Source organism: Bombina bombina, chromosome 1 (assembly GCF_027579735.1).
Source record: "Bombina bombina isolate aBomBom1 chromosome 1, aBomBom1.pri, whole genome shotgun sequence".
In the NCBI taxonomy this organism is placed as follows: domain Eukaryota; kingdom Metazoa; phylum Chordata; class Amphibia; order Anura; family Bombinatoridae; genus Bombina; species Bombina bombina.
Genome location: NC_069499.1, coordinates 1,127,190,976 through 1,127,217,048, shown reverse-complemented (window position 1 = coordinate 1,127,217,048; position 26,073 = coordinate 1,127,190,976). Strand labels below are relative to the sequence as shown.

Sequence of the window (26,073 nt, the reverse complement as noted above, 5' to 3'; positions counted from 1 at the left end):
CACCGCTCCTGGACCCAGCCGCCAGCTACATTAAATGTCTAACCCCCTAATGTGATCCCCCTACACCGCCGCCACCTATATTAAAATTATTACCAACTAATGTTAGCCCCTACCCCGCCGCCACCAATTTTAACTACATTACCCCCTAATGTGAGCCCCCTACCCCGCCGCCACCTATATTAAAATTATTAACCCCTAATCTAATCCCCCTACCCGGCCGCCACCTATATTAAAATGATAACTCCCCTAATGTGAGCCCCTACACCGCCGCCATCTACATTAAAATGATTAAGCCCTAATCTAATCCCCTTACACCGCCGCCACCTATATTAAAATGATTAACCCCTTATCTAATCCCCCTACACCGCCGCCACCTATATTAAAATGATTAACCCCTAATCTAATCCCCCTACACCGCAGCCACCTATATTAAAATGATTAACCCCTAATCTAATCCCCCTACACCGCTGCCACCTATATTAAAATGATTAACCACTAAACCTAAGTCTAACCCTAACACCCCCTAACGTAATTATTATTAAAATAAATCTAAATAATATTAATAATATTAACTAAATTATTCCTATTTAAATCTAAATACTTACCTATAAAATAAACCCTAAGATAGCTACAATATAATTTATAATTACATTGTAGCTATTTAAGGGTTTATATTTATTTTACAGGTAACTTGGTATTTATTTTAACTAGGTACAATAGCTATTAAATAGTTAATAACTATTTAATAGCTACCTAGTTAAAATAATTACCAAATTACCTGTAAAATAAATCCTAACCTAAATTACAAATACACCTACACTATCAATAAATTAAATAAACTACTACTTACAACCCACCACCCACATACCCCTACTCTAAAACCCACCCTATCCCCCCTTAAAAAAACCTAAGTCTAACCCCCAAGTGGCCCTTACCTGTCCTGAAGACCGGCGGAGAAGGTCCTGTTCTAGGAGGAGAAGTCTTCTTCCAGCGATATATTGTAGCTATCTTAGGGTTTATTTTAAAGGTAAGTATTTAGATATAAATAGGAATAATTTAGTTAATATTATTAAGATTTATTTTAATAATAATTACGTTAGGGGGTGTTAGGGTTAGACTTAGGTTTAGTGGTTAATCATTTTAATATAGGTGGCGGCGGTGTAGGGGGATTAGATTAGGGGTTAATAATTTTAATGTAGGTGGCGGCGGTGTAGGGGCTCACATTAGGGGGTTATCATTTTAATGTAGGTGGCGGTGGGGTAGGGGGATTAGATTAGGGGTTAATAATTTTAATGTAGGTGGCGGCGGTGTAGGGGCTCACATTAGGGGGTATTGTAGTTTAAATAGGTGGCGGCGGGGTAGGGGCTCACATTAGGGGGTTAGACATTTAATGTAGCTGGCGGCGGTGTAGGGGGCTCACATTAGGGGGTAATATATATAATATAGGTGGCGGCGGTGTAGGGGGCTCACATTAGGGGGTGATATATATAATATAGGTGGCGGCGGTGTAGGGGGCTCACATTAGGGGGTGATACAGTTAATATAGGTGGCGGCGGGGTCCGGGAGCGGCGGTTTAGGGGTTAATATATTTATTGTTAGGAGTGAGAGGGGGGATTGCGGATAGAGGGGTATCCGTGTCGGGCTATATTTGGGAAGCGTGTTAGACAGTAATGGGAGATTTTATACTTTAGTCAGTTTTTGTAGGCGGCGGCAGTTTCTAAAGTGCCGTAAGTCACTGGCGACTCCAGAAATATGTACTTACGCAGATTTCTGGACATTTAGTTTGTCAGACTTACGGCACTTTAGCAACTGCTGGCGCCGTATATGTGATAGCTCGCTGTGCAAGCTGAAACTACGGGCGGCACAGGTTTCCACGCTTGTGCCAAAACCTGCGCCGTATATCAGATCGCGTCCATGGAGCAGAAAGAAGTGAATAACAGCCAAGGGGGTCAAATTACTTCTGTTAATATATGTTACTGGCTGCCTATAATTTAAAATGATTGATTTTTAAGTTACTTGCAGCCAAGGCATAAAATTACTGTTCAGCTATGAAAAATATACATCACAGAATCGAGTGGGAGCTAAGGTAGATATTTTAGGGGGGGTTGTGTGACCCCACTTACTAGCATTGTGCCCAGTCACAGACAAATTGTCCAGTATTTTTGTGGAGGACAGACCTTAATGCCAATTCATTTGGTAAACAAACTGGCTCTTTTCTATTAACCCCATAAAATTACATTAAATGGATAGGAAACCCCCAAAGTTTCTTTTTTTATTTGAATAGAACATACAATTTTAATCAACTTTCCAGTTAACTTTGATTATGAAATTTGCTTCATTCTCTTGTTATCCTTAGCTGAAGGAACATTGGCAGCTAGCTGAATACATCTAGTTAGCAAACCACAAGAGACAAATGTGTGCAGGCACCAATCAGCAGCTCGATTGAACTAGGAAACCAATGGCACTGCTGTTTATCTTCAAGGGACGACCTCATTAGTAACTAGTGTACACCTTTAATTTCAATACGCTTAAAGTCATCTCCTAAAGTGTTATGTTTCAAGGAATAAACATTAATTTCCAGTACTAATACTGGGCAGGATACCCCTTTAAGCACTCAAGTCTTGTTAGAGTGAAGTGTTTCAACGTGATAATGTGAATTAATACAATAATTTTTATTACATTTAAATAAAAAATGGGTAAACAGAATTAAAATTGATGTGGCACACATTAAGGGCTAAATTACAAGTGGAACGCTAAATTATTGTGCGCCCGCAAACGGGAAAATTTGCCCGTTTGCAGGTGCGATAATTAATCAGCCATTACAAATGGCAGGTTATTGCTACTGTGAGCTCACGGTAGCAATTAGCACTTATAAAATTAACCAGAGATCAGATCTCTGGTTAATTTTATAAATGTGCCCCAAATGCCCCCAAAATACAGTCTAGTGTATTTTATTATAAAACAAAGGCCCAGATTACGAGTTTTGTGTTAGAGGCTATGCAGTGCTAACGAGCAGTTTTGTCTCACCGCTCACTTACATGCAGCGCTGGTATTACGAGGTTTCAGAAACCAGTCATTAAAAGACAAGACGTGAGTGTTGAGCAAAATTTTGCTCATTACCGCACTCCAATACCAGCGCTACTTAAGTCAGCGGTGAGCTTGTCGTACGTGCTTGTGCACGATTTGCCCATAGGAATCCACGGGGAGAGCCGGCTGAGAAAAAGTCTAACACCTGCCAAAAAGCAGCGTAAAACTCAGTAACGCAGCCCCATTGATTCCTATGGGGAAATAAAAGTTATGTCTACACCTAACAGCCTAACATGAACCCCGAGTCTAAACACCCCTAATCTTACACTTATTAACCCCTAATCTGCCACCCCTGACATCACCGACACCTGCATTATATTTATTATCCCCTAATCTGCCACTCTGGACACCGCCGCCATCTACATTATATTTATGTACCCCTAATCTGCTGCCCCCAACATCGCCGACACCTACATTATATTTATTAACCCCTAATCTGCCACCCCCGACATTGCCGACACCTACATTATAATTATTAACCCCTAATCTGTCGCTCCGGACACCGCCGACATCTACCTACATTTATTAACCCCTAATCTGCTGTCCCCAACGTCGCTGACACCTACATACTATTTATTAACCCCTAATCTGCCACCCCCAACGCTGCCGCCACTATATTCAAGTTATTAACCCCTAAACCTAAGTCTAACCCTAAACCTAACACCCACTAACTTAAATATAATTTAAATAAATCTAAATAAATATTCATATAATTAACTAAATAATTCCTATTTAAAACTACTTACCTATAAAATAAACCCTAAGCTAGCTACAATATAACTAATAGTTACATTGTAGCTATTTTAGGCTTTATTTTTATGTTACAGGCAAGTTTGTATTTATTTTAACTATGTAGAATAGTTATTAACTATTTAATAACTACCTAGCTAAAATAAATACAAAAGTACCTGTAAAATAAAACCTAACCTAAGTTACAATAACACCTAACACTACACTATAATTAAATACATTAACTAAACTAACAACAATTAAATCAATTCAATTCAATTAGCTAAAGTGCAAAAACAAACAAACACTAAATTACAGAAAATAATAAACAAATTACAGATATTTAAACTAATTACACCTAATCTAAAAGCCCTATTAAAATAAAAAAGCCCCCCCAAAGTAAAAAAAAAACCCTAGCCTAAACTAAACTACCAATAGCCCTTAAAAGGGCCTTTTGCGGGGAATTGCCCCAAAGTAATCAGCTCTTTTACCTGTAAAAAAAAATACAAACAACCTCCCCAACAGTAAAACCAACCCCCCTAAATAAAATACTATATAAAAAAACCTAAGCTCCCCATTGCCCTGAAAAGGGCATTTGGATGGGCATTGCCCTTAAAAGGGCAGTTAGCTCTATTGCAGCCCAAAGTCCCTAACCTAAAAATAAAACCTACCCAATACACCCTTAAAAAAACCTAACACTAACCCCCTGAAGATCGACTTACCGGGAGATGTCTACATCCAAGCCGGGCCGAAGTCTCAACGAAGCCGGGAGAAGTCTTTATCCAAGCCGGGCGAAGTGGTCCCCCAGATGGCAGAAGTCTTCATCCCGATGGCATCTTCTATCTTCAGCCATCCGGCGCGGAGCGGGTCCATCTTCAAGACATCCGACACGGAGCATCCTCTTCATCCGACGACTAAAGCTGAATGAATGTACCTTTAAGTGACGTCATCCAAGATGGCATCCCTTAGATTCCGATTGGCTGATAGAAGGTAGAAAAAATCCTATTGGCTGATGCAATCAGCCAATAGGATTGAAGTTCAATCCTATTGGCTGATCCAATCAGCCAGTAGGATTGAGCTCGCATTCTATTGGCTGTTCCAATCAGATAAGTCACACTATCAAGTTGAAACACCTCACGCTAACAAGAGACTTGAATGCTTAAAGGGGTATCCTGCCCAGTATTAGTACTAGAAATTGAAATTAATGACCAATGAGCAGCTAGCTCCCACTAGAGTAGGAAATGTGCATATTCTTTTTTCAACAGGGGATAAGAAGAGAACGAAGCACATTTGAAAGTAGAAGTGAATGTATTTTTTTCCCCATTTGCAAACCAGTGTATCGGCACAGCCATCAGCCAATCACACACTAGTATTTTTATACACTGTGAATTTGTGCAGAAGTTGCTGCCTCAGAAATTGTGCAACTAAAAAGGCTGTGCAAAATTTAGTAATGGAAGTAAATTGAAAAGTCTCTTAAAACTGCATACTCTCTCTGAATCTTGAAAGTTTAATTTTGACTTTAGTGTACCTTTAAACACAGCAATGCACTACTGGGACCTAGTGGAAGACATCTGGTGAGCCGATGGCAAGAGGCATATGTTTGTTTTCATTTTATTTATTGATTCAGTTTGTTTCAGAACGAACTGGTCTTCCTGGTCCTGAGGGACCACGAGGACCTCCGGGTCTCCCAGGCTATCCAGGATCAGAAGGACCTGAAGGTCCCCAGGGCCCTCCGGGCCTACCAGGACTCCCAGGACCTCCAGGACATCCGGGGACCACAGGCTTTGTGGGGGCAAAAGGAGAGATAGGTCCAGAAGGCCTCCCAGGGCCACGTGGTCCTATAGGAGTAATGGGACCACAAGGATTTGAAGGCCCACAAGGGCCAGAAGGCCTTAGAGGTTCAGAAGGACCACCAGGACCTCAGGGACCCCCTGGAATAATAGGTCCTCAAGGACTACCTGGACCAGAGGGACGATCTGGCATGGATGGAATGCCTGGTTTCCCAGGGGCAGATGGGTCTCAAGGGCTGACGGGCCCTGAAGGTCCAGAAGGAGTTCAAGGACCCCAAGGAATCCAGGGTCCAAAGGTAAAATAGATACAAGAGTTTCTGCAATAAAATATTTATTTATTACTACTTAAAGTGTGATCTTAATTTATTTTGATCATTCTTTAATTGTTTAACTTCAATTATTTCTGTACAGGGAGAAAAAGGTGACATGGGACCCCTGGGAAACCCAGGAATCCGTGGCATGCCTGGGGAGAAAGGAGACATGGGTCCTGCGGGGCCACCTGGTCCACTAGGAGAGTGTGCATGCAGCAAGGTAAGAAACAAATACATAGATGTGGTCAGCATATATGAAGTCTTCATGTGCTTCTCTCTACCTAAGCAGATCAGGATAAATCCTTAGGATACAATTATGAATGTAGGGTCAATCCATCTCAAGTAGTCCAACATAGGTTGCTTGATTATTTTTATTTTTCCAATTTATTTTGTTTTTGATTGATTACCTGTATGTATTGGTATTGCAAAACCACCATTTTTACATGTAATTTTACTTGGTTTAACAAATAAAAATTGGAGTACAACAAATGCACATGTTTACAGAAACCTCAATATCTCAGGATGGTCCTAGCTCCTTGAAATGAAAAGATGAGCTCTAGAGCACATTACAAGGAACATGTACATATATAAACAAAGATTGCTGAAATTTCCACTTTTAGAGTCAATTTATAATGGAAAGGGCTAGGGTCTCAGTCCTCTATTGTAGCATTCTACTGTAAAAAAATGAGTTAGATATTCCACTGGTTACAGAGCTAGGGATAGTAGAAATTTTTGAAAAAGACTGCTTTCTTCATGTGTTTTGAGAAATGAACAGATGTAATATAATCATAACAAATAATACAAATGAACAGTATTTTATGTTATGTTTATGATTGTCAACAAGGTCTAAAATACTACTACATTTGATATTGGCATACCCAGGACAATTTTTGTTACTAATTGTTTCTATTACATGGGATGGGCATTGTGACCTTTTCCAATACTGGGGCATAAGGTGTTTTGCACAATTTAACATTACCTTGAACAGAGTGAGTTTATATTTTTATAATTTGTGTGGGGGTAATTGAGCAAAAAAATGGATGTAGATGGGTCAATTGAGCAATTTAAAATAGTTTCCATATGATTAAATATTTTATACCAATAAGGCTTCAGCACCCTGCAATCCCACCACATTTCCTCAATCAACTGCTCGAAACTGATGAATAAATAATTTTAAGATGCACCAGTGTCAAATACCACCGCAATAACAATTTGAAGTTTGTTTCTAAGGCAGATACAAGATACTGGAGAATTTCTTGCTAGATAAAATTATTTTATGGCATTGTTCCCTTGTGATATCAATGTTGAGTTTACTACTCCATGATGTGGTATAGGAAGGAAGAAATTGGGATGTGATGTCAAATTTTTATGAAATTGCAATTGTTCCACTTGAGAGGACATTTTTAACATACAGTCACCTAGATTACGAGTCTTGCGTTAGCCTTAAAAAGCAGCGTTGAGAGGTCCCAACGCTGCTTTTTAACGCCCGCTGGTATTACGAGTCTGGCAGGTAAAGGTGTACCGCTCACTTTTTTTCCGTGACTCGAGCATACCACAAATCCCCTTACGTCAATTGTGTATCCTATCTTTTCTATTACAAGTCTTGGAAAAAGTAAGAGGTACATCCTCTCCTGTCAAGACTCCTACCGCATTTAAAAGTCAGTAGTTAAGAGTTTTATGGGCTAACGCCGTAACATAAAACTCTTAACTAAAGTGCTATAAAGTACACTAACACCCATAAACTACCTATTAACCCCTAAACCGAGCTCCCCCCTCACCCCCACATCGCAAATACTTAAATAACATTTTTAACCCCTAATCTGCCAACCGGACATCGCCGCCACTTAAATAAATATAATACCAACAGGGTGACAGCACCACCTAATAAGTGTCAAATGCTCAGGCATGGGATAGAGTCTGGTCCATAATCATATAATTATAAATAATCCCAGCCAATGAGTCTTAGTATTTTTTGCAACAAAATATTTTAATAGTTACACATCATGTCATAATCAATCTTACATTGCGTAAAAAGTTGTAGGACAAAGTCAAAGATGCACTCATACGGATCCACACAAACCCCATCCACCAATCTACACATCAGCACCATACAATCCTAAATATTGTATAAAGTCCGGTTAGTTTTGGCATGCAATGTCCTGTAACAGACTCAGGAAACTTATGAATACTTGAAATTACTAGTGATGTTAGTAGTCCGTGTTATATTATCACACAGAAATCCCCAACTTCCATATAAGCGACCCTTACTTCTGATGTGCAAACAGCTGTTTGTAAACAAGGTAAACTCCGGCTGCAGATCCAACCTCACAAACTTATAAAATATTTTTTTCTTCACTCACGGTAAGTACATCAGTGTAACATGATAACCCAGGTGCTCGGTGTGTAACCCAAACCAGGGGTTTCACTTTAGGCAGCAGTTTCACTTACGATAAATACGCTGACGTAGCATATAACCTCACAGATACTCAATGTATAACCCAAACCAGGGGGTTCAGTTAAGGTACCTTGTTTGTAGCTGGTAAGACTCCTCGCCGTCAACCTGAGAGATGACGATAGTTGATATTACCTGAATAGGTCCGTACTACCGTGAGACTTGTCAGCAATGTTCAGTGTGGCAATGGACAGCAGTCAGGATACTCCCATCTCGTCTACCTCCGTCTTGTAAGCCGTTAGCTGTCAGCGTGCAGGGTGGCTCAGACCACACAGGTAAGGACAGGTGTCAGCGTCCACGCTGATTCTGACGCGCATTTCGGGGACTCCGCCCCTTTGTCAAGGAAATGTACAGGTGTTTGATAGGAGGTGTTATTTGAACAGATTTTGCAAAAAGCTTATTGGACTAGGCATTCACACCCCTTCCACATCACAAGCTCACTATGCACGTCACTTTTATTCAGAACTGGATGTAACTACAGACATGTAAAAATCCTCATGAAATAGCACACTAACATTCTATATCAAAGAAAAACAAAGCTCACATGTTAATCTCTAGGTGTACTCCTAGGTCTGTGTGTGTCAGACTAAAATGTACATTATTTTCTCTATGATTGTGTTCCAGGAAAAAGAAGTTATTAACAGCACAAACTGAGCTGATCGGGAGTCACCGAGAAAAAAAAAAATAATAGTAAAAAAAAGGGCACAAACTACCCCTCACCGTCCAGAGCAATATAACTGTGACCTAAGGGAAATAAACCCTATTCATTAAACTCAACTAAATATAAAGAGAATGAACTTATATATTCTTACATTTTGATGGTTTATTCGCTAGATTAATTGTACTATACATACAGGGGGACACCCAGATACAATCAGGACCTAGTGTCTTAGTAACTTAACCCAAAAGCAACAGAAATCCATCCTAGCTAATTGTCATCACTGAAGTGACCAATTATGTAATGTTTCATAAGTATGCACGGGGAATTGTGAAATAATCACAACATTATATAGTCATGATGTACACGTCTAATAGACCCTTTAACACCTTCGCAGAGTTACTGGAATCTCCGGGAGAGTGTTGTATAGCACCAAATCTTCAGAGAGACCTCAGTGAGTCCAAGATATGGCATGTCCTTTAAGCTACAAATATTACAATTGCCAATCCATTAATGTACAATCCCCCATGGAGAGTCTACATAATGCCTATTGCAGGTTAGATGCCCAAATTGATACCATCATTCGCCATCTCGACCTGATCTAGTGGCCTAAAAGTATGTTGACATTTAAACATCTAAACATCACTCACTAGACAAGACCTATCCTCCTCTACACAAGAACTCATTAGACAGGGTATATTAAATAAAATTTCCCCAAGATATATCTCTGTTGAGGCCTTTGGGTGTCATGGTATCAAGTTTCCTGATCCACTGGGCTTCTTTCCTAAATAGTAGTTTTTGTCGGTCCCCGCCTCTACGCAATGGGGGTACCCCATCAACAATTTGGAATCTCAGTTGGCTCTTATTATGTGAGAATCTAGTGAAAGGATGCGCGACCGGCGCGTCCTCATCATCTTTGCCTATGGCTGCTTTATGTTGGCGTATCCTGTCTCTGGCCGTTTGAGTGGTCTCGCCTACATAGGCCAGGCCACACGGACACTTGATCACATAGATCACATATTTAGAACTACAGGAGAACCTCCCTTTGATGGGTATTCTTTTGCCTGAAAGCGGATGGGTGACATGATCCCCTTGTTGCATTGAATGGCACAAGGCACAGTTCATGCAGGGAAAGGATCCTTTCTTGATCATTTCAGTCGGTTTCTTTGTGGGACCCCAGTCAGCACGAATTAGTTTATCTCTTAGATTTTTATTGCGTCTGAAAGAGAATAGTGGAGTGTTAACAAACATCTTACCCACTAGGGCATCATCTCTCAGTAGGTGCCAATGTTGTAGTATAATCCTCTTGAGTCCTCTGCTATGGAAGCCAAAATGGCTTACAAAAGGTACCGAGAATTTCTTAGGGGTTGGATTCTTTTTTGTTAAGAGGCTTAGCCTATTAGTATCCATAACCTTTTTAATGTTATGTGCCAGAACTTCTGTTGGATAGCCTCTATTTAAAAAAATTTTTTACATCTCATCCAGTCTTTTCAGACACATTTCTGGGTCATCTACAATTCTTTTGGTTCATAACAGTTGGCCCAGAGGGAGATTTTTGATAAGAGAAGGTGGATGGAAACTGTCATATAGTAATGTATTATTGCGATCTGTTTCCTTAGTATATAGATCCGTTCTCAATTGTTGATCTTCCACAGATACCATGGTATCCAGGAAGCTTACTTGTGTCTGGCTGAATTCCATAGTAAATTTCAATGATACATGTGCAGAATTTAATCTTGACACAAAGTTAATCAATTCATCTACACTTCCTGTCCAAATAAAGAAGATATTGTCTATGTAACGATACCAGCCTTGTACATAATCTCTAAAGCCTTGATCCCTAAAGACAAAGTCCTCTTCAAATTTACCAACAAATAGATTTGCGTAAGTTGGTGCTACATTTGAGCCCATAGCCGTCCCTCTTTTTTGGACATAAAATGTGTCTTCAAATAGAAATTTTTTTTCATACAGAATGATCTCAAAAAGATCCCTGATTAATCTCCTTTCACTCGGTGAATATAAATTGTCCTTATCAAAAAAATAGAAAACACTCTCAATCCCTAAATCATGGGGAATTGAGGTGTAGAGACTGGCTATAGCCATAGTTACTAACAGACTATCAGGAGGAACCACCTTGGGTGAAATCTTACACAAGAAGTCTGTTGTATCTTGTAAGTATGATTCCAGATAACCCAATAGGGGTCTAATCAGCTGATCAAGAAATATTGCAATAGGTTGGAAGATGGAGTCTGTACCTGTCACAATTGGGCGACCCAGAGGGTCTTGCAATTTCTTATGTATCTTGGGTAATACATAGAAGACTGGTGTAATCGGATTTGCTGTTATCAAAAATTGTGCTTCTTTATTAGTTATTATGTCAGAAGCTGATGCTTCCTCCACTACCCTAAGGATCTTGACTTTAATTTTTTGTGGTAGGATCCCCTGTTATTTTGACATAATTCGTTTGATCCTGCAATTGTCTTAGAACTTCTTCCTTGTACTGCCTACAGTGAACCCCCTGGTTTGGGTTACACACCGAGCACCTGGGTTATCATGTTACACTGATGTATTTACCGTGATTGAAGAAAAAAATATTTTATAAGTGTGTGAGGTTGGATCTGCAGCCGGAGTTTACCTTGTTTACAAACAGCTGTTTGCACATCAGAAGTAGGGGTCGCTCATATGGAAGTTGGGGATTTCTGTGTGATAATATAACACGGACTACTAACATCACTAGTAATTTCAAGTATTCATAAGTATCCTGAGTCTGTTACAGGATATTGCATGCCAAAACTAACCGGACTTTATACTAATACATATCCGGATTCAATTGTATTGACTATGTGGCATTAACTTTTCTATTTCATTGGATACAATTTATTACAAATTTTTTCTTTCAAAGAGCATCATTTCTTTTGCCCTTTTAAAGTGGAATTACTTCAATAAACTTTTTTGACAGGTTATGAGACAGGTGCTGCTGTCCTTCACTCCCTGGGGGTGTATTTATGTTATTGTTTTCTTTATTTGTTTTCTTTACTTGTATTTTTTCTTATTTAGGATTGTATGGTGCGGATGTGTAGATTGGTGGATGGGGTTTGTGTGGATCCGTATGAGTGCATCTTTGGCTTTCTCCTACAACTTTTTACGCAATGTCAGATCGATTATGACATGATGTGTTACTATTAAAATATTTTGTTGCAAAAAATACTAAGACTCATTGGCTGGGATTATTTATACTTAAATAAATATATTAACCCCTAAACCACCGCCCTCCCACCTCGCAAACACTAGTTAAATTTGATTAACCCCTAATCTGCCATCCCTAACATCGCCGACACCTACCTACATTTATTAACCCCTAATCTGCCGCCCACAACGTCGCCAACACTATATTAAATGTATTAACCCCTAAACCTAAGTCTAACCCTAACCCTAACACCCCCTAACTTAAATATAATTTAAATAAAACGAAATAAAATTACTACAATTAAATAAATTATTCCTATTTAAAACTAAATACTTTCGTATAAAATAAACCCTAACGGCTAGATTTAGAGTTCTGCGGCCAAAGGGGTGCGTTAGCTACGCGTGCTTTTTTTCTCCCGCACCTTTTAAATACCGCTGGTATTTAGAGTTCACAGAATGGCTGCGTTAGGCTCCAAAAAGGGAGCATATAGCATATTTACCGCCACTGCAACTCTAGATACCAGCGTTGCTTACGGACGCGGCCAGCTTCAAAAACGTGCTTGTGCACGATTCCCCCATAGAAAACAATGGGGCCATTTGAGCTGAAAAAAAACCTAACACCTGCAAAAAAGCAGCGTTCAGCTCCTAACGCAGCCCCATTGTTTTCTATGGGGAAACACTTCCTACGTCTGCACCTAACACCCTAACATGTACCCCGAGTCTAAACACCCCTAACCTTACACTTATTAACCCCTAATCTTCCGCCCCCGCTATCGCTGACACCTGCATATTTTTTTAACCCCTAATCTGCCGCTCCTTAAACCGCCGCAACCTACATTATACCTATGTACACCTAATCTGCTGCCCCTAACACCGCCGACCCCTATATTATATTTATTTACCCCTAATCTGCCCCCTACAACGTCGCCTCCACCTACCTACAATAATTAACCCCTAATCTGCCGACCGCACCTCACCGCTACTATAATAAAGTTATTAACCCCTAATCCGCCTCACTCCCGCATCAATAACCCTATAATAAATAGTATTAACCCCTAATCTGCCCTCCCTAACATCGCCGACACCTAACTTCAATTATTAACCCCTAATCTGCCGACCGAATCTCGCCGCTACTGTAATAAATGGATTAACCCCTAAAGCTAAGTCTAACCCTAACACTAACACCCCCCTAAGTTAAATATAATTTTTATCTAACGAAATTAACTCTTATTAAATAAATTATTCCTATTTAAAGCTAAATACTTACCTGTAAAATAAACCCTAATATAGCTACAATATAAATTATAATTTTATTATAGCTATTTTAGGATTAATATTTATTTTACAGGCAACTTTGTATTTACTGTATTTTAACCAGGTACAATAGCTATTAAATAGTTAAGAACTATTTAATAGTTACCTAGTTAAAATCATTACAAAATTACCTGTAAAATAAATCCTAACCTAAGTTACAATTAAACCTAACACTACACTATCAATAAATTAATTAAATACAATACCTACAATTATCTACAATTAAACCTAACACTACACTATCAATAAATTAATTAAATACAATATCTACAAATAAATACAATGAAATAAACTAACTAAAGTACAAAAAATAAAAAAGAACTAAGTTACAAAAAATAAAAAAATATTTACAAACATTAGAAAAATATTACAATTTTAAACTAATTACACCTACTCTAAGCCCCCTAATAAAATAACAAAGCCCCCCAAAATAAGAAAATGCCCTACCCTATTCTAAATTAAAAAAATTCAAAGCTCTTTTACCTTACCAGCCCTGAAAAGGGCCCTTTGCGGGGCATGACCCAGAGAATTCAGCTCTTTTACCTGGAAAAAAAACACATACAATAACCCCCCCCAACATTACAACCCACCATCCACATACCCCTAATCTAACCCAAACCCCCCTTAAATAAACCTAACACTAAGCCCCTGAAGATCTCCCTACCTTGTCTTCACCTCACCGGGTTCCGATCTGTCCAGAAGAGCCTCCGATGTCTTGATCCTAGCCCAAGCGGGGGGCTGAAGAGTGACGTCCATCCTCGGGCTGAAGTCTGGATCCAAGCGGCGGCTGAAGAAATCCATCATCGGGCTGAAGTCGGAAGTCCATCATCGGGATGAAGTCTTCTATCAAGCAGCATCTTCAATCTTCTTTCTTCCGGAGCGGAGCCATCTTCTTCCCAGCCAACGCAGATCCTCTTCTAACGACGCCTACTCGCCGAATGACGGTTCCTTTAAATGACGTCATCCAAGATGGCGTCCCTCGAGTTCCGATTGGCTGATAGGATTCTATCAGCCAATCGGAATTAAGGTAGGAATATTCTGATTGGCTGATGGAATCAGCCAATCAGATTCAAGTTCAATCCGATTGGCTGATCCAATCAGCCAATCAGATTGAGCTCGCATTCTAATGGCTGTTCCGATCAGCCAATAGAATGCGAGCTCAATCTGATTGGCTGATCCAATCAGCCAATCGGATTGAACTTGAATCTGATTGGCTGATTCCATCAGCCAATCAGAATTTTCCTACCTTAATTCCGATTGGCTGATAGAATCCTATCAGCCAATCGGAATTCGAGGGACGCCATCTTGGATGACATCCCTTAAAGGAACCTTCATTCTTCAGTTGGACGTCGGAAGAAGAGGATAGATCCGCGGTGGAGGTCTTCAGGATGGAGCCGTTCGTCATCGGATGAAGATAGAAGATGCCGCTTGGATCAAGATGGATGCCGGTCCGGATCGCCTCTTCTTCCCGGATAGGATGAAGACTTTGGAGCCTCTTCTGGACCTCTTCAGCCGACGCTTCATAGAAGACTTCAGCCGGATTATGGATCGCCAGCCCCTGCTTGGGCTTGGATGAAGACAAGGTAGGATGATCTTCAGGGGGGTAGTGTTAGGTTTATTTAAGGGGGGTTTGGGTTAGATTAGGGGTATGTGGGTGGTGGGTTTTAATGTTGGGGGGTTGTATTTTTCTTTTACAGGCAAAAGAGCTGAATTCTTTGGGGCATGCCCCACAAAGGGCCCTTTTAAGGGCTGGTAAGGTAAAAGAGCTTTGAACTTTTTAAATTTAGAATAGGGTAGGGCATTTTTTTATTTTGGGGGCTTTGTTATTTTATTAGGGGTCTTAGAGTAGGTGTAATTAGTTTAAAATTGTTGTAATATTTTTCTAATGTCTGTAAATATTTTTTTATTTTTTGTAACTTAGTTCTTTTTTATTTTTTGTACTTTAGTTAGTTTATTTAAATGTATTTATTTGTAGGTATTGTATTTAATTAATTTATTGATAGTGTAGTGTTAGGTTTAATTGTAGGTAATTGTAGGTATTTTATTTAATTTATTTATTGATAGTTTAGTGTTAGGTTTAATTGTAACTTAGGTTAGGATTTATTTTACAGGTAATTTTGTAATTATTTTAACTAGGTAACTATTAAATAGTTATTAACTATTTAATAGCTATTGTACCTGGTTAAAATAATTACAAAGTTGCCTGTAAAATAAATATTAATCCTAAAATAGCAGCAATATAATTATAATTTATATTGTAGCTATATTAGGGTTTATTTTACAGGTAAGTATTTAGCTTTAAATAGGATTAATTAATTGAATAATAGTTAATTTATTTCGTTAGATTTAAATTATATTTAAGTTACGGGGGTATTAGGGTTAGGGTTAGAATTAGCTTTAGGGGTTAAAAAATTTATTAGAATAGCGGTGAGCAGATTAGGGGTTAATACTTGAAGTTAGGTGTCGGCGATGTTAGGGAGGGCAGATTAGGGGTTAATACTATTTATTATAGGGTTATTGAGGCGGGAGTGAGGCGGATTAGGGGTTAATAACTTTATTATAGTAGCGGTGAGGTCCGCTCGGCAGATTAGGGGTTAATAAGTGTAGGTAGGTGGCGGCGACGTTGGGGGGGGGCAGATTAGGGGTTAATAAATATAATATAGGTGTCGGCGGTATTGGGGCAGCAGATTAGGGGTACATAGGGATAACTTAGCTGGTGGCGGTGTACGGAGCGGCAGATTAGGGGTTAAAAAATTTAATAGAGTGGCGGCGATGTGGGGGGACCTCGGTTTAGGGGTACATAGGTAGTTTATGGGTGTTAGTGTACTTTAAAGCACAGTAGTTAAGAGCTTTATGAACCGGCGTTAGCCCAGAAAGTTCTTAACTACTGACTTTTTTCTGCGGCTGGAGTTTTGTCGCTAGATTTCTAACGCTCACTTCAGCCACGACTCTAAATACCGGCGTTAGAAAGATCCCATTGAAAAGATAGGATACGCAATTGACGTAAGGGGATCTGCGGTATGGAAAAGTCGCGGCTGCAAAGTGAGCGTTAGACCCTTTCCTGACTGACTCCAAATACCAGAGGGCGGTAAAAAACAGCGTTAGGAGCCTCTAACGCTGGTTTTCACGGCTACCGCCCAACTCTAAATCTAGCCGTAAGATAGCTACAATATAACTAATAGTTACATTGTATCTATCTTAGGGTTTATTTTTATTTTACAGGCAAGTTTGTGTTTATTTTAACTAGGTAGAATAGTTGTTAAATAGTTATTAACTATTTAATAACTGGATAGTAGTAGTAGATGGCGCTGGTCTATTGAGTGATTTTCTCTAGTAAGTAAAGAGAAAAAAGGCTTGATGCATATATTGAAGCCAATTAATATGGGTGCAGTATACTCACTCCATAAGATGAATCTTTACAGCTGAAAGGGAACGTAGCGTCAGATGGCAAGAGTCCACAGGTTCCTGGAGTCAAATACTGAATTTTCAGGTTTATCCAAAAGTGGACTATAAATGAATAGAGACCCAAATGACAAAAGTATCCAGTGTATAATTGAAAAAATGTAGTAACTTACTCCATAAATAAGGAGATTCCAGCTCAGCACAGCAAAACAAGATCTTGACAATCTTTCAACAAAGGATAAAAGGTTTTATTTGCTCAAAGCGTTTCAACGTATTACTCGTCTTTATCAAGAGCATACATTAAAATAAGTAAAACAGGTAAGTAAAACCAAGTATTGAGTGTGTTTGCTGTGGCTACAGGGCTGGTTTATATACAGGTGAACAATTAGTTCCAATTTCCTGTTGAGCACAGGAAATTGGACTCACAAAAACTTCATAAAATGTTTAATACTATATATATGCATCAATAGTAAACTATTCCTGAGAATAAAAATGAAGAAAAATATATTTTAAAGAAAATCATTAAAAAACCATCAAAGTTTAAAAATAGAGGCTTAGTTTAGTATTGATACGTTATTTAACCAATCAAAACACTTCTTGAATATTTAGACCAATGAACGGACAGTAGTATAAAGTCCTCAATCAAGTAGTCCGTTGTGTAACAGTTCCTTTTCAGGTCCGATCTGTGGTCATATGCTTCTCTTGTCCAATCAGAGGACGGCTGTAATCCAAGGGTGAAAGCATCAATCCGGAAGAGTCAAAATTCTGTGTACTAATAGAGGGAGTGTCCTGAATGACATCAGACATACATCTCAGCCAATAAAACAAGATAAATAATTCTGAAACAAAAGCAGGAAAAAAGTGACCAGTATTTGCTCTTCAGAATAGATCTGAAACATTTGTGACACACTACATTTATATTTCAAAAAGGGAATCCTTACTGCAAATATTTTGTTTAAGGAAATTTCATGGTGAGAGCCCACAGATCTAGTAACATAATTATAAATAAATATTTTGTTTAAGGAAATTTCATGGTAAGAGCCCCCAAATCTAGTAACATGATTATAAATAAATATTTTGTTTAAGGAAATTTCATGGTGAGAGCCCACAGATCTAGTAACATGATTATAAATAAATATTTTGTTTAAGGAAATTTCATGGTGAGAGCCCACAAATCTAGTAACATGGTTGTGAATAAATATTTTGTTTAAGGAAATTTCATGGTGAGAGCCCACAGATCTAGTAACATGATTATAAATAAATATTTTGTTTAAGGAAATTTTAAATATTGTCTCTAACATAAGAAATAATAAAAATAAATAGATATGTGCAACATTTGAATAGTGAAAATTTAATTGTGCTTATTTACTATAGAAAATCCCTATACTAATACATTATTATTAATAATGAAATGAATAAAAAGAAATAAAAATGAATGAATAAAAAGAAATAAAAATGTGATATATTGAAAGTGAATGTGATGTCTTAAATATTAATTTAATCCTAAAGTATAACATAAGTGTGAATGGTATGTGTGAAGTGTTGATGAGATACCTAAATGTACCTAATAGTTTATGAGTGTAGCATTAATTTAATAATGTGTCAAGAATAGTGTATTAAATTAATAGTAATATGTTTGATATGTTAGATAAAGGCTGCTAACCTAATGTCCTTGTAGGTTCTCATAGTGTGAATCCACCAAAGTTCCCTTCTGTCTAATTCTTTGGACAGAGAATTTTATTTACAGGAGGCCAACAATATATTATCTGATGTTAATACCTACAAAATTCTCGATAGGTCACCAAAAAAAGTATTTTATGAAGAATTACATAAGGTTCTTACTCAAGCCCTTGATAGAGAGATTATATCTGAACAGGAATTCGATTTTCTATACCAGAATAATTCTAAAACAGCTATTTTTCATTTTCTACCCAAGTTGCACAAAAACCCAATCCACCCCCCAGGGCGCCCCATTATTAGCGGCATTGATTCATTGACAGCAAACTTATCTTCCTTTATTGATTTTTTATTACAGCCATTTGCCCAAAACTCCAAATCTTATTTAAAAGATACTACACATAAATGTGATGTCTTAAATTACTATTTAAGACATCACATTCACTTTCAATATATCACATTTTTATTTCTTTTTATTCATTCATTTTTATTTCTTTTTATTCATTTCATTATTAATAATAATGTATTAGTATAGGGATTTTCTATAGTAAATAAGCACAATTAAATTTTCACTATTCAAATGTTGCACATATCTATTTATTTTTATTATATCTTATGTTAGAGACAATATTTAAAATTTCCTTACTAGATCTGTGGGCTCTCACCATGAAATTTCCTTAAACAAAATATTTATTCACAACCATGTTACTAGATTTGTGGGCTCTCACCATGAAATTTCCTTAAACAAAATATTTATTTATAATCATGTTACTAGATCTGTGCGCTCTCACCATGAAATTTCCTTAAACAAAATATTTATTCATAATCATGTTACTAGATTTGGGGGCTCTTACCATGAAATTTCCTTAAACAAAATATTTATTTATAATCATGTTACTAGATCTGTGGGCTCTCACCATGAAATTTCCTTAAACAAAATATTTGCAGTAAGGATTCCCTTTTTGAAATATGAATGTAGTGTGTCACAAATGTTTCAGATCCATTCTGAAGAGCAAATACTGGTCACTTTTTTCCTGCTTTTGTTTCAGAATTATTTATCTTGTTTTATTGGCTGAGATGTATGTCTGATGTCATTCTGGACACTCCCTCTATTAGTACACAGAATTTTGACTCTTCCGGATTGATGCTTTCACCCTTGGATTACAGCCATCCTCTGATTGGACAAGATAAGCATATGACCACAGATCGGACCTGAAAAGGAACTGTTACACAACGGACTACTTGATTGAGGACTTTATACTACTGTCCGTTCATTGGTCTAAATATTCAAGAAGTGTTTTGATTGGTTAAATAACGTATCAATACTAAACTAAGCCTCTATTTTTAAACTTTGATGTTTTTTTAATGATTTTCTTTAAAATATATTTTTCTTCATTTTTATTCTCAGGAATAGTTTACTATTGATGCATATATATAGTATTAAACATTTTATGAAGTTTTTGTGAGTCCAATTTCCTGTGCTCAACAGGAAATTGGAACTAATTGTTCACCTGTATATAAACCAGCCCTGTAGCCACAGCAAACACACTCAATACTTGGTTTTACTTACCTGTTTTACTTGTTTTAATGTATGCTCTTGATAAAGACGTGTAATACGTTGAAACGCGTTGAGCAAATAAAACCTTTTATCCTTTGTTGAAAGATTGTCAAGATCTTGTTTTGCTGTGCTGAGCTGGAATCTCCTTATTTATGGAGTAAGTTACTACATTTTTTCAATTATACACTGGATACTTTTGTCATTTGGGTCTCTATTCATTTATAGTCCACTTTTGGATAAACCTGAAAATTCAGTATTTGACTCCAGGAACCTGTGGACTCTTGCCATCTGACGCTACGTTCCCTTTCAGCTGTAAAGATTCATCTTATGGAGTGAGTATACTGCACCCATATTAATTGGCTTCAATATATGCATCAAGCCTTTTTTCTCTTCACTTACTAGAGAAAATCACTCAATAGACCAGCGCCATCTACTACTACTATCTATCTATACACAGTCACAAGGGAGAGACTGCAAGAAGGCTGCGGTCTGACCTAAAGGAGAGTATCAGTTCTTAGTCCATTTGTACAGAATATTGTGTGTTTTTTTCCATCTTGCACCTCTGTATATTGTTTTCCTTTTTGTACTATTTAATAACTACCTAGCTAAAATAAGTACAAATTTACCTGTAAAATAAACCCTAACCTAATTTACAATTACACCTAACACTACACTATAATTAAATTAATTACCTAAACTACCTACAATTAATTACAATTAAATTAAATAAACTAAAGTACGAAAAAAAAACCCCACTAAATTACAGAAAATAATAAAATAATTACAAGAATTTTAAACGAATTACACCTACTCTAATCCCCCTAATAAAATAAAAAAGCCCCCCCACCAAATAATAAAAATCCCTACCCTATACTAAATTACAAATAGCCCTTAAAAGGGCCTTTTGCAGGGCATTGCCCCAAAGTAATCAGCTCTTTTACCTGAAAAAAAACAATACCCCCCAACATTAAAACCCACCACTCACACACCCAACCCTACTCTAAAACCCACCCAATCCCCCTTAATAAAATCTAACACTAACCCCCTGAAGATCACCTTACCTTGAGACGTCTTCACCCAGCCGGTCACAAGTGGTCCTCCAGAGGGGCAGAAGTCTTCATCCGATCCGGGCAGAAGAGGACATCCAGACGGGCAGAAGTCTTCATCCATACGGCATCTTCTATCTTCATCCGGAGCGGAGCGGGTTCATCTTGAAGCCAGCCGGCACGGAGCATCCATCCAGACCGACGACTACCCGACGAATGACAGTTCCTTTAAATGACGTCATCCAAGATGGTGTCCCTTGAATTCCGATTGGCTGATAGGATTCTATCAGCCAATCAGAATTAAGGTAGGAAAAATCCTATTGAATGATGCAATCTGCCAATAGGATTGAGCTTGCATTCAATTGGCCGATCGGAACAGCCAATAAAATACGAGCTCAATACGACTGGCTGATTGGATCAGCCAATCGGATTGAACTTCAATCTGATTGGCTGATTGCATCAGCCAATCAGATTTTTTCTACCTTAATTCCGATTGGCTAATAGTATCCTATCAGCCAATCGGAATGGAAGGGACGCCATCTTGGATGACGTCCCTTAAAGGAACCTTCATTCGTCGGGAAGTCGTCGGTTGAACAGGATGGCTCTGCGTCGGCTCCTTTGAAGATGGCTCCACTCCGCCTCGGATGGATGAAGATTGAAGACGCCGCCTGGATGAACACTTCTACCGGATGGAGGACCTCTTCTTGCCCCGCTTGGATGAAGACTTCTACCGGATGAAGGACCTCCTCTGCGCACCTTGGATGAAGAATTCGGCTTGGCTAGGTGAAGACGACTCAAGGTAGGATGATCTTCAGGGGGTTAGCGATAGGTTTTTTAAGGGGGGTTTGGGTGGGTTAGAGTAGGGGTATGTGGGTGGTGGGTTGTAATGTTAGTTAGTGTAGTGTTAGGTGTATTTGTAACTTAGGTTAGGATTTATTTTACAGGTAATTTTGTACTTATTTTAACTAGGTAGCTATTAAAAAGTTATTAACTATTGTACCTAGTTAAAATAAATATAAAGTTGTCTGTAAAATAAATATAAATCCTAAAATAGCTACAATGTAATTATTAATTATATTGTAGCTATATTAGGGTTTATTTTCTAGGTAAGTATTTAGTTTTAAATAGGATTATATTTATGTTAGGGGGGTGTTAGGGTTAGGGTTAGAGTTAGGTTTAGGGGTTAATAATTTTATTATAGTAGTGGCGACGGTGCGGGCGGGAGATTAGGGGTTAATAATTGTAGGTAGGTGGTGGCGATGTTAGGGAGGGCAGATTAGGGGTTAATATTATTTATTCTAGTGTTTGCGAGGCAGAAGTGCGGCGGTTTAGGGGTTAATACATTTATTATAGTGGCGGCGAGGTCCGGTCGGCAGATTAGGGGTTAATAAGTGTAGTTCGGTAGCGGAGACGTTGGGGGGGGCAGATTAGGGGTTAATAAATATAATACAGGGGTCGGCGATGTTAGGGGCACAGATTAGGGGTTCATAGCTATAATGTAGGTGGCGGCGGTGTCCGGTCGCCAGATTAGGGGTTAAAAATTTTTATTAGAGTGGCGGCGATGTGGGGGGGCCTCAGTTTAGGGGTACATAGGTAGTTTATGGGCGTTAGTGTACTTTGTAGCACAGTAGTTAGGAGCTTTATATTCCTGCGTTAGCCCATAAAGCTCTTAACTACTGACTTTTTTTGGCGGTAGGAGTTTTGTCGGTAGAGGGTCTACCGCTCAGTTCTTCCAAGACTCCAAATACCGGCGTTAGGCAGATCCCATAGAAAACATAGGATACGCAATTGGCGTAAGGGGATCTGCGGTAGCCTCAAGTCGCGGTAAGGAAGTGAGTGTTAGACCCTTTCCTGCCTGACTCTAAATACCGGCAGGCGGCCAAAAGCAGCGTTAGGACCCCTTAACGCTGCTTTTGACGGCTAACGCAAAACTCTAAATATAGGTGTAAGGTTGTAGAACTTACTTCAATAAAATGTGGCCAAAACACTGCAAGTCTGCATCTCTTCCTGCTCTGTAAGGAAGTGACAGTGGAACATTCAACTGCACTTGGAGGGGAAGTAGAGAACTCTCTTTTTCACTTTAGCAAAGCTGGCAGCTTCACAGGACAGCAACAAAATAAATTAAAGTAGTTTTTTTTTTCGTTTTTGTTTTGTTTTATATGATTAAACATCCAGCCACAACCCTAAGTTCCACTTACTAATGCCTCTCACTGGATTGGGTCAGCCCAAATAGGACTGCCTCAAATAAGCAGTTATGGGCCATGCAATGATCTTAATCACTTTCATCCAGTAGGTGGCGCAGCATGTTGTGTAATGGGGGGCAGACCTGCTTGTGCCTCTCCATTGCACAACATGTAGCTGTGAAAAAAAAATGCTGGGGGAAAAAAAAATTGCATTTTTTTTTTTAAAGCCAATTAAAAAAAAATATTTTTGCCCATATGAGAGTTGAAGCCCTGCCTCACCTGCCTCTAGTGACTGCACATCACTGCTACAATGTAACAGTTATATTGTAGCTAGCTTATGGTTTATTTTATAGGTATTTAGTTTAAAATAGGAATAATTTAGTTAATAATAGTAATTTTATTTAGATTTATTTAAATTATATTTAAGTTAGGGGGTGTTAGGGTTAGGGTTAGACTTAGATTTAGGGGTTAATAACTTTATTTTAGTGGCGGCGACGTGGCAGCGGCAGATTAGGGGTTAATAAATGTAGTTAGGTGGCAGCGACATTGGGGGCGGCAGAGTAGGGGTTAATAAGTGTAAGATTAGGGGTGTTTAGACTCGGGGTACATGTTAGAGTGTTAGATGTAGACATAAAAAGTATTTTCCCATAGGAATCAATGGGGCTGCGTTAGAAGCTGAACGTTGCTTTTTTGCAGGTGTTAGGTTTTTTTTCAGCTGATTCTCCCCCATTGATTCCTATGGGGAAATCGTGCACGAGTACATTTTACCAGCTCACCGCTACCGTAAGCAACGCTGGTATTGAGGTGAGATGTGGAGCTAAATTTTGCTCTCCACTCACTTTTTTTGCGGCTAACCCCGGGTTTATAAAGACCTGTAATACCAGCATTGTCTTAAGTGAGCGGTGAGAAAAAAATGCTTGTTAGCCCTGCACACCATTACTAACAAAAACTCGTAATCTAGCCACATGTGACCAAGTGTGGTCTATGTTCATTTCCTCCATTCCGGCTGAGACTTGAACCTGAGGAGAGTATTTCCTCTGTTAACTGTCTGTGTCTAGGAGGTGGTGAGTGCCCCAGCCATTGGGAGCATCAAGGTTCAGTTTTTTATAATAAAAAAACATTGTGTCCTTCTGTGGGTATAACCTGAGCTATGGAGGACTCTGATAGAAGGTACTCGTTCTGTACTAAATCATACCTGTTTGTATTGTGAGGAGGCCGTGGTTTCCCCGCCCACTCAATTATGTTCCACATGCCTTAACACCATTAAAAAGTCTAATAAGGGAGACAAGCCTACTAAGGCTCTTAGTCCCTCTGAGTCGTCTATCTTTCAGGACTCGGCGTCCAGTGAGATTACTACCCTTGCTACATTATCCACTCCACATGCAGTACCCCGTAGCAAATCTAATCCTCCATCCGGAGGGGTCCTTCTTCCTGCGGATTTTGCCGCGCAGTTACATACAGCGGTGTCTGCATTACCTCGCTCTAACAAATGCAAGAGCAATGTTAAACATAGCTCTCCTGATCCGGAGTCATCTAAATATTTATCGGATTTAGCTATTATGTCCCTGTTATCCGATGATGAGTTAACCTCTGTAGCTTCAGAGGGTAAACTTTCTGGGTCGGAGTCCTTAGCGTCTAAGCCTCCTTTCTCGGAGGAACTGTCCTAAAATTTATCACTTGCGTTTTTTATTAAAGGAGGTTCTGTCTACGTTAGAGGTTCCAGAGGTCGCGCTGCCTGAAGAACCTATGATACCTAAATTAAACAGAGTTTACGAAGACAGGAAAGTTCCTTTGACTTTTCCTGTGCCAGTTAAGATGGCGAACATTATTAAGAACGAATGGAAAATAATTAGTTCTTCCTTTTCCCCCTCGTCTACTTTTAAAAAGTTGGTCCCAGTCCCGGACCCTCAACTGGATTTTTGGGGCTCCATTCCTAAGGTGGATGGTGCTATCTCTACGATTGCTAAAGGTACTACTATACCTCTTGAGGATAGTTCTTCATTCAGAGAGCCGATGGATAGTAAAATGGAAAACTTTCTGAGAAAAATGTTTCAACGTACAGGATTTTTGTTTCAACTGGCAGCTGCAGTTGCCGCGGTTGCTGGAGCGGCTACCTACTTGTGCAACTCTTTGCCAGAACTCATTGAGGTGGAGTCTCCACTCGAGGATATTCTGGGAAGTCCAGACTCCTTTCTCTTCCCTTCAAGGGAAAGATTTTATTTGGTCCAGGCCTGGACTCCATTATTTCTATGGTTACCAGAGGCAACGGTGCCTTCCTACCGCAAGATAAGAAGAACAAGTTTAAGGGACAACAATCTTCTAATTTTCGTTCCTTTTGTTCTAACAAATCCCAACGACAACGATCCTCCTCCAAGCCCGAGCAACCCAAGAGTTCTTGAAAGCCGGCTCAGTCCTTGAATAAATCCAAGCAGAATAAGAAGCCCGCTGTAAACAAATCATCATGAAGGGGCGGCCCCCAATACATGATCAGATCATGTAGGGGAAGACTGTCTCTTTTTTCAGATGCCTGGTTCAAGGATGTACATGATCCGTGGGTCCTGGAGGTGGTATCTCAGGGATAAAAGATAGGCTTCAAATCTCATCCGCCAAGGGGCAGATTCCTTCTCTATTCAATCTGTCTACCAGACCAGAAAAGAGGGATGCCTTTCTATGGCGCGTT

At 38.9% G+C, this 26,073-nt stretch overlaps 1 protein-coding gene across 1 annotated transcript in view; it reads left to right on the top strand.

The window, feature by feature from the left end:
- Window positions 1-26,073, top strand: part of LOC128645416 (collagen alpha-1(XI) chain-like) — a 256,246-nt gene that overhangs the window by 125,157 nt on the left and 105,016 nt on the right. The window contains exons 10-11 of the mRNA XM_053698409.1: window positions 5,444-5,902; window positions 6,018-6,137. Of these exons, the coding sequence (XP_053554384.1) occupies window positions 5,444-5,902; window positions 6,018-6,137 (579 nt within the window). The remainder of the gene's footprint in view (window positions 1-5,443; window positions 5,903-6,017; window positions 6,138-26,073) is intronic.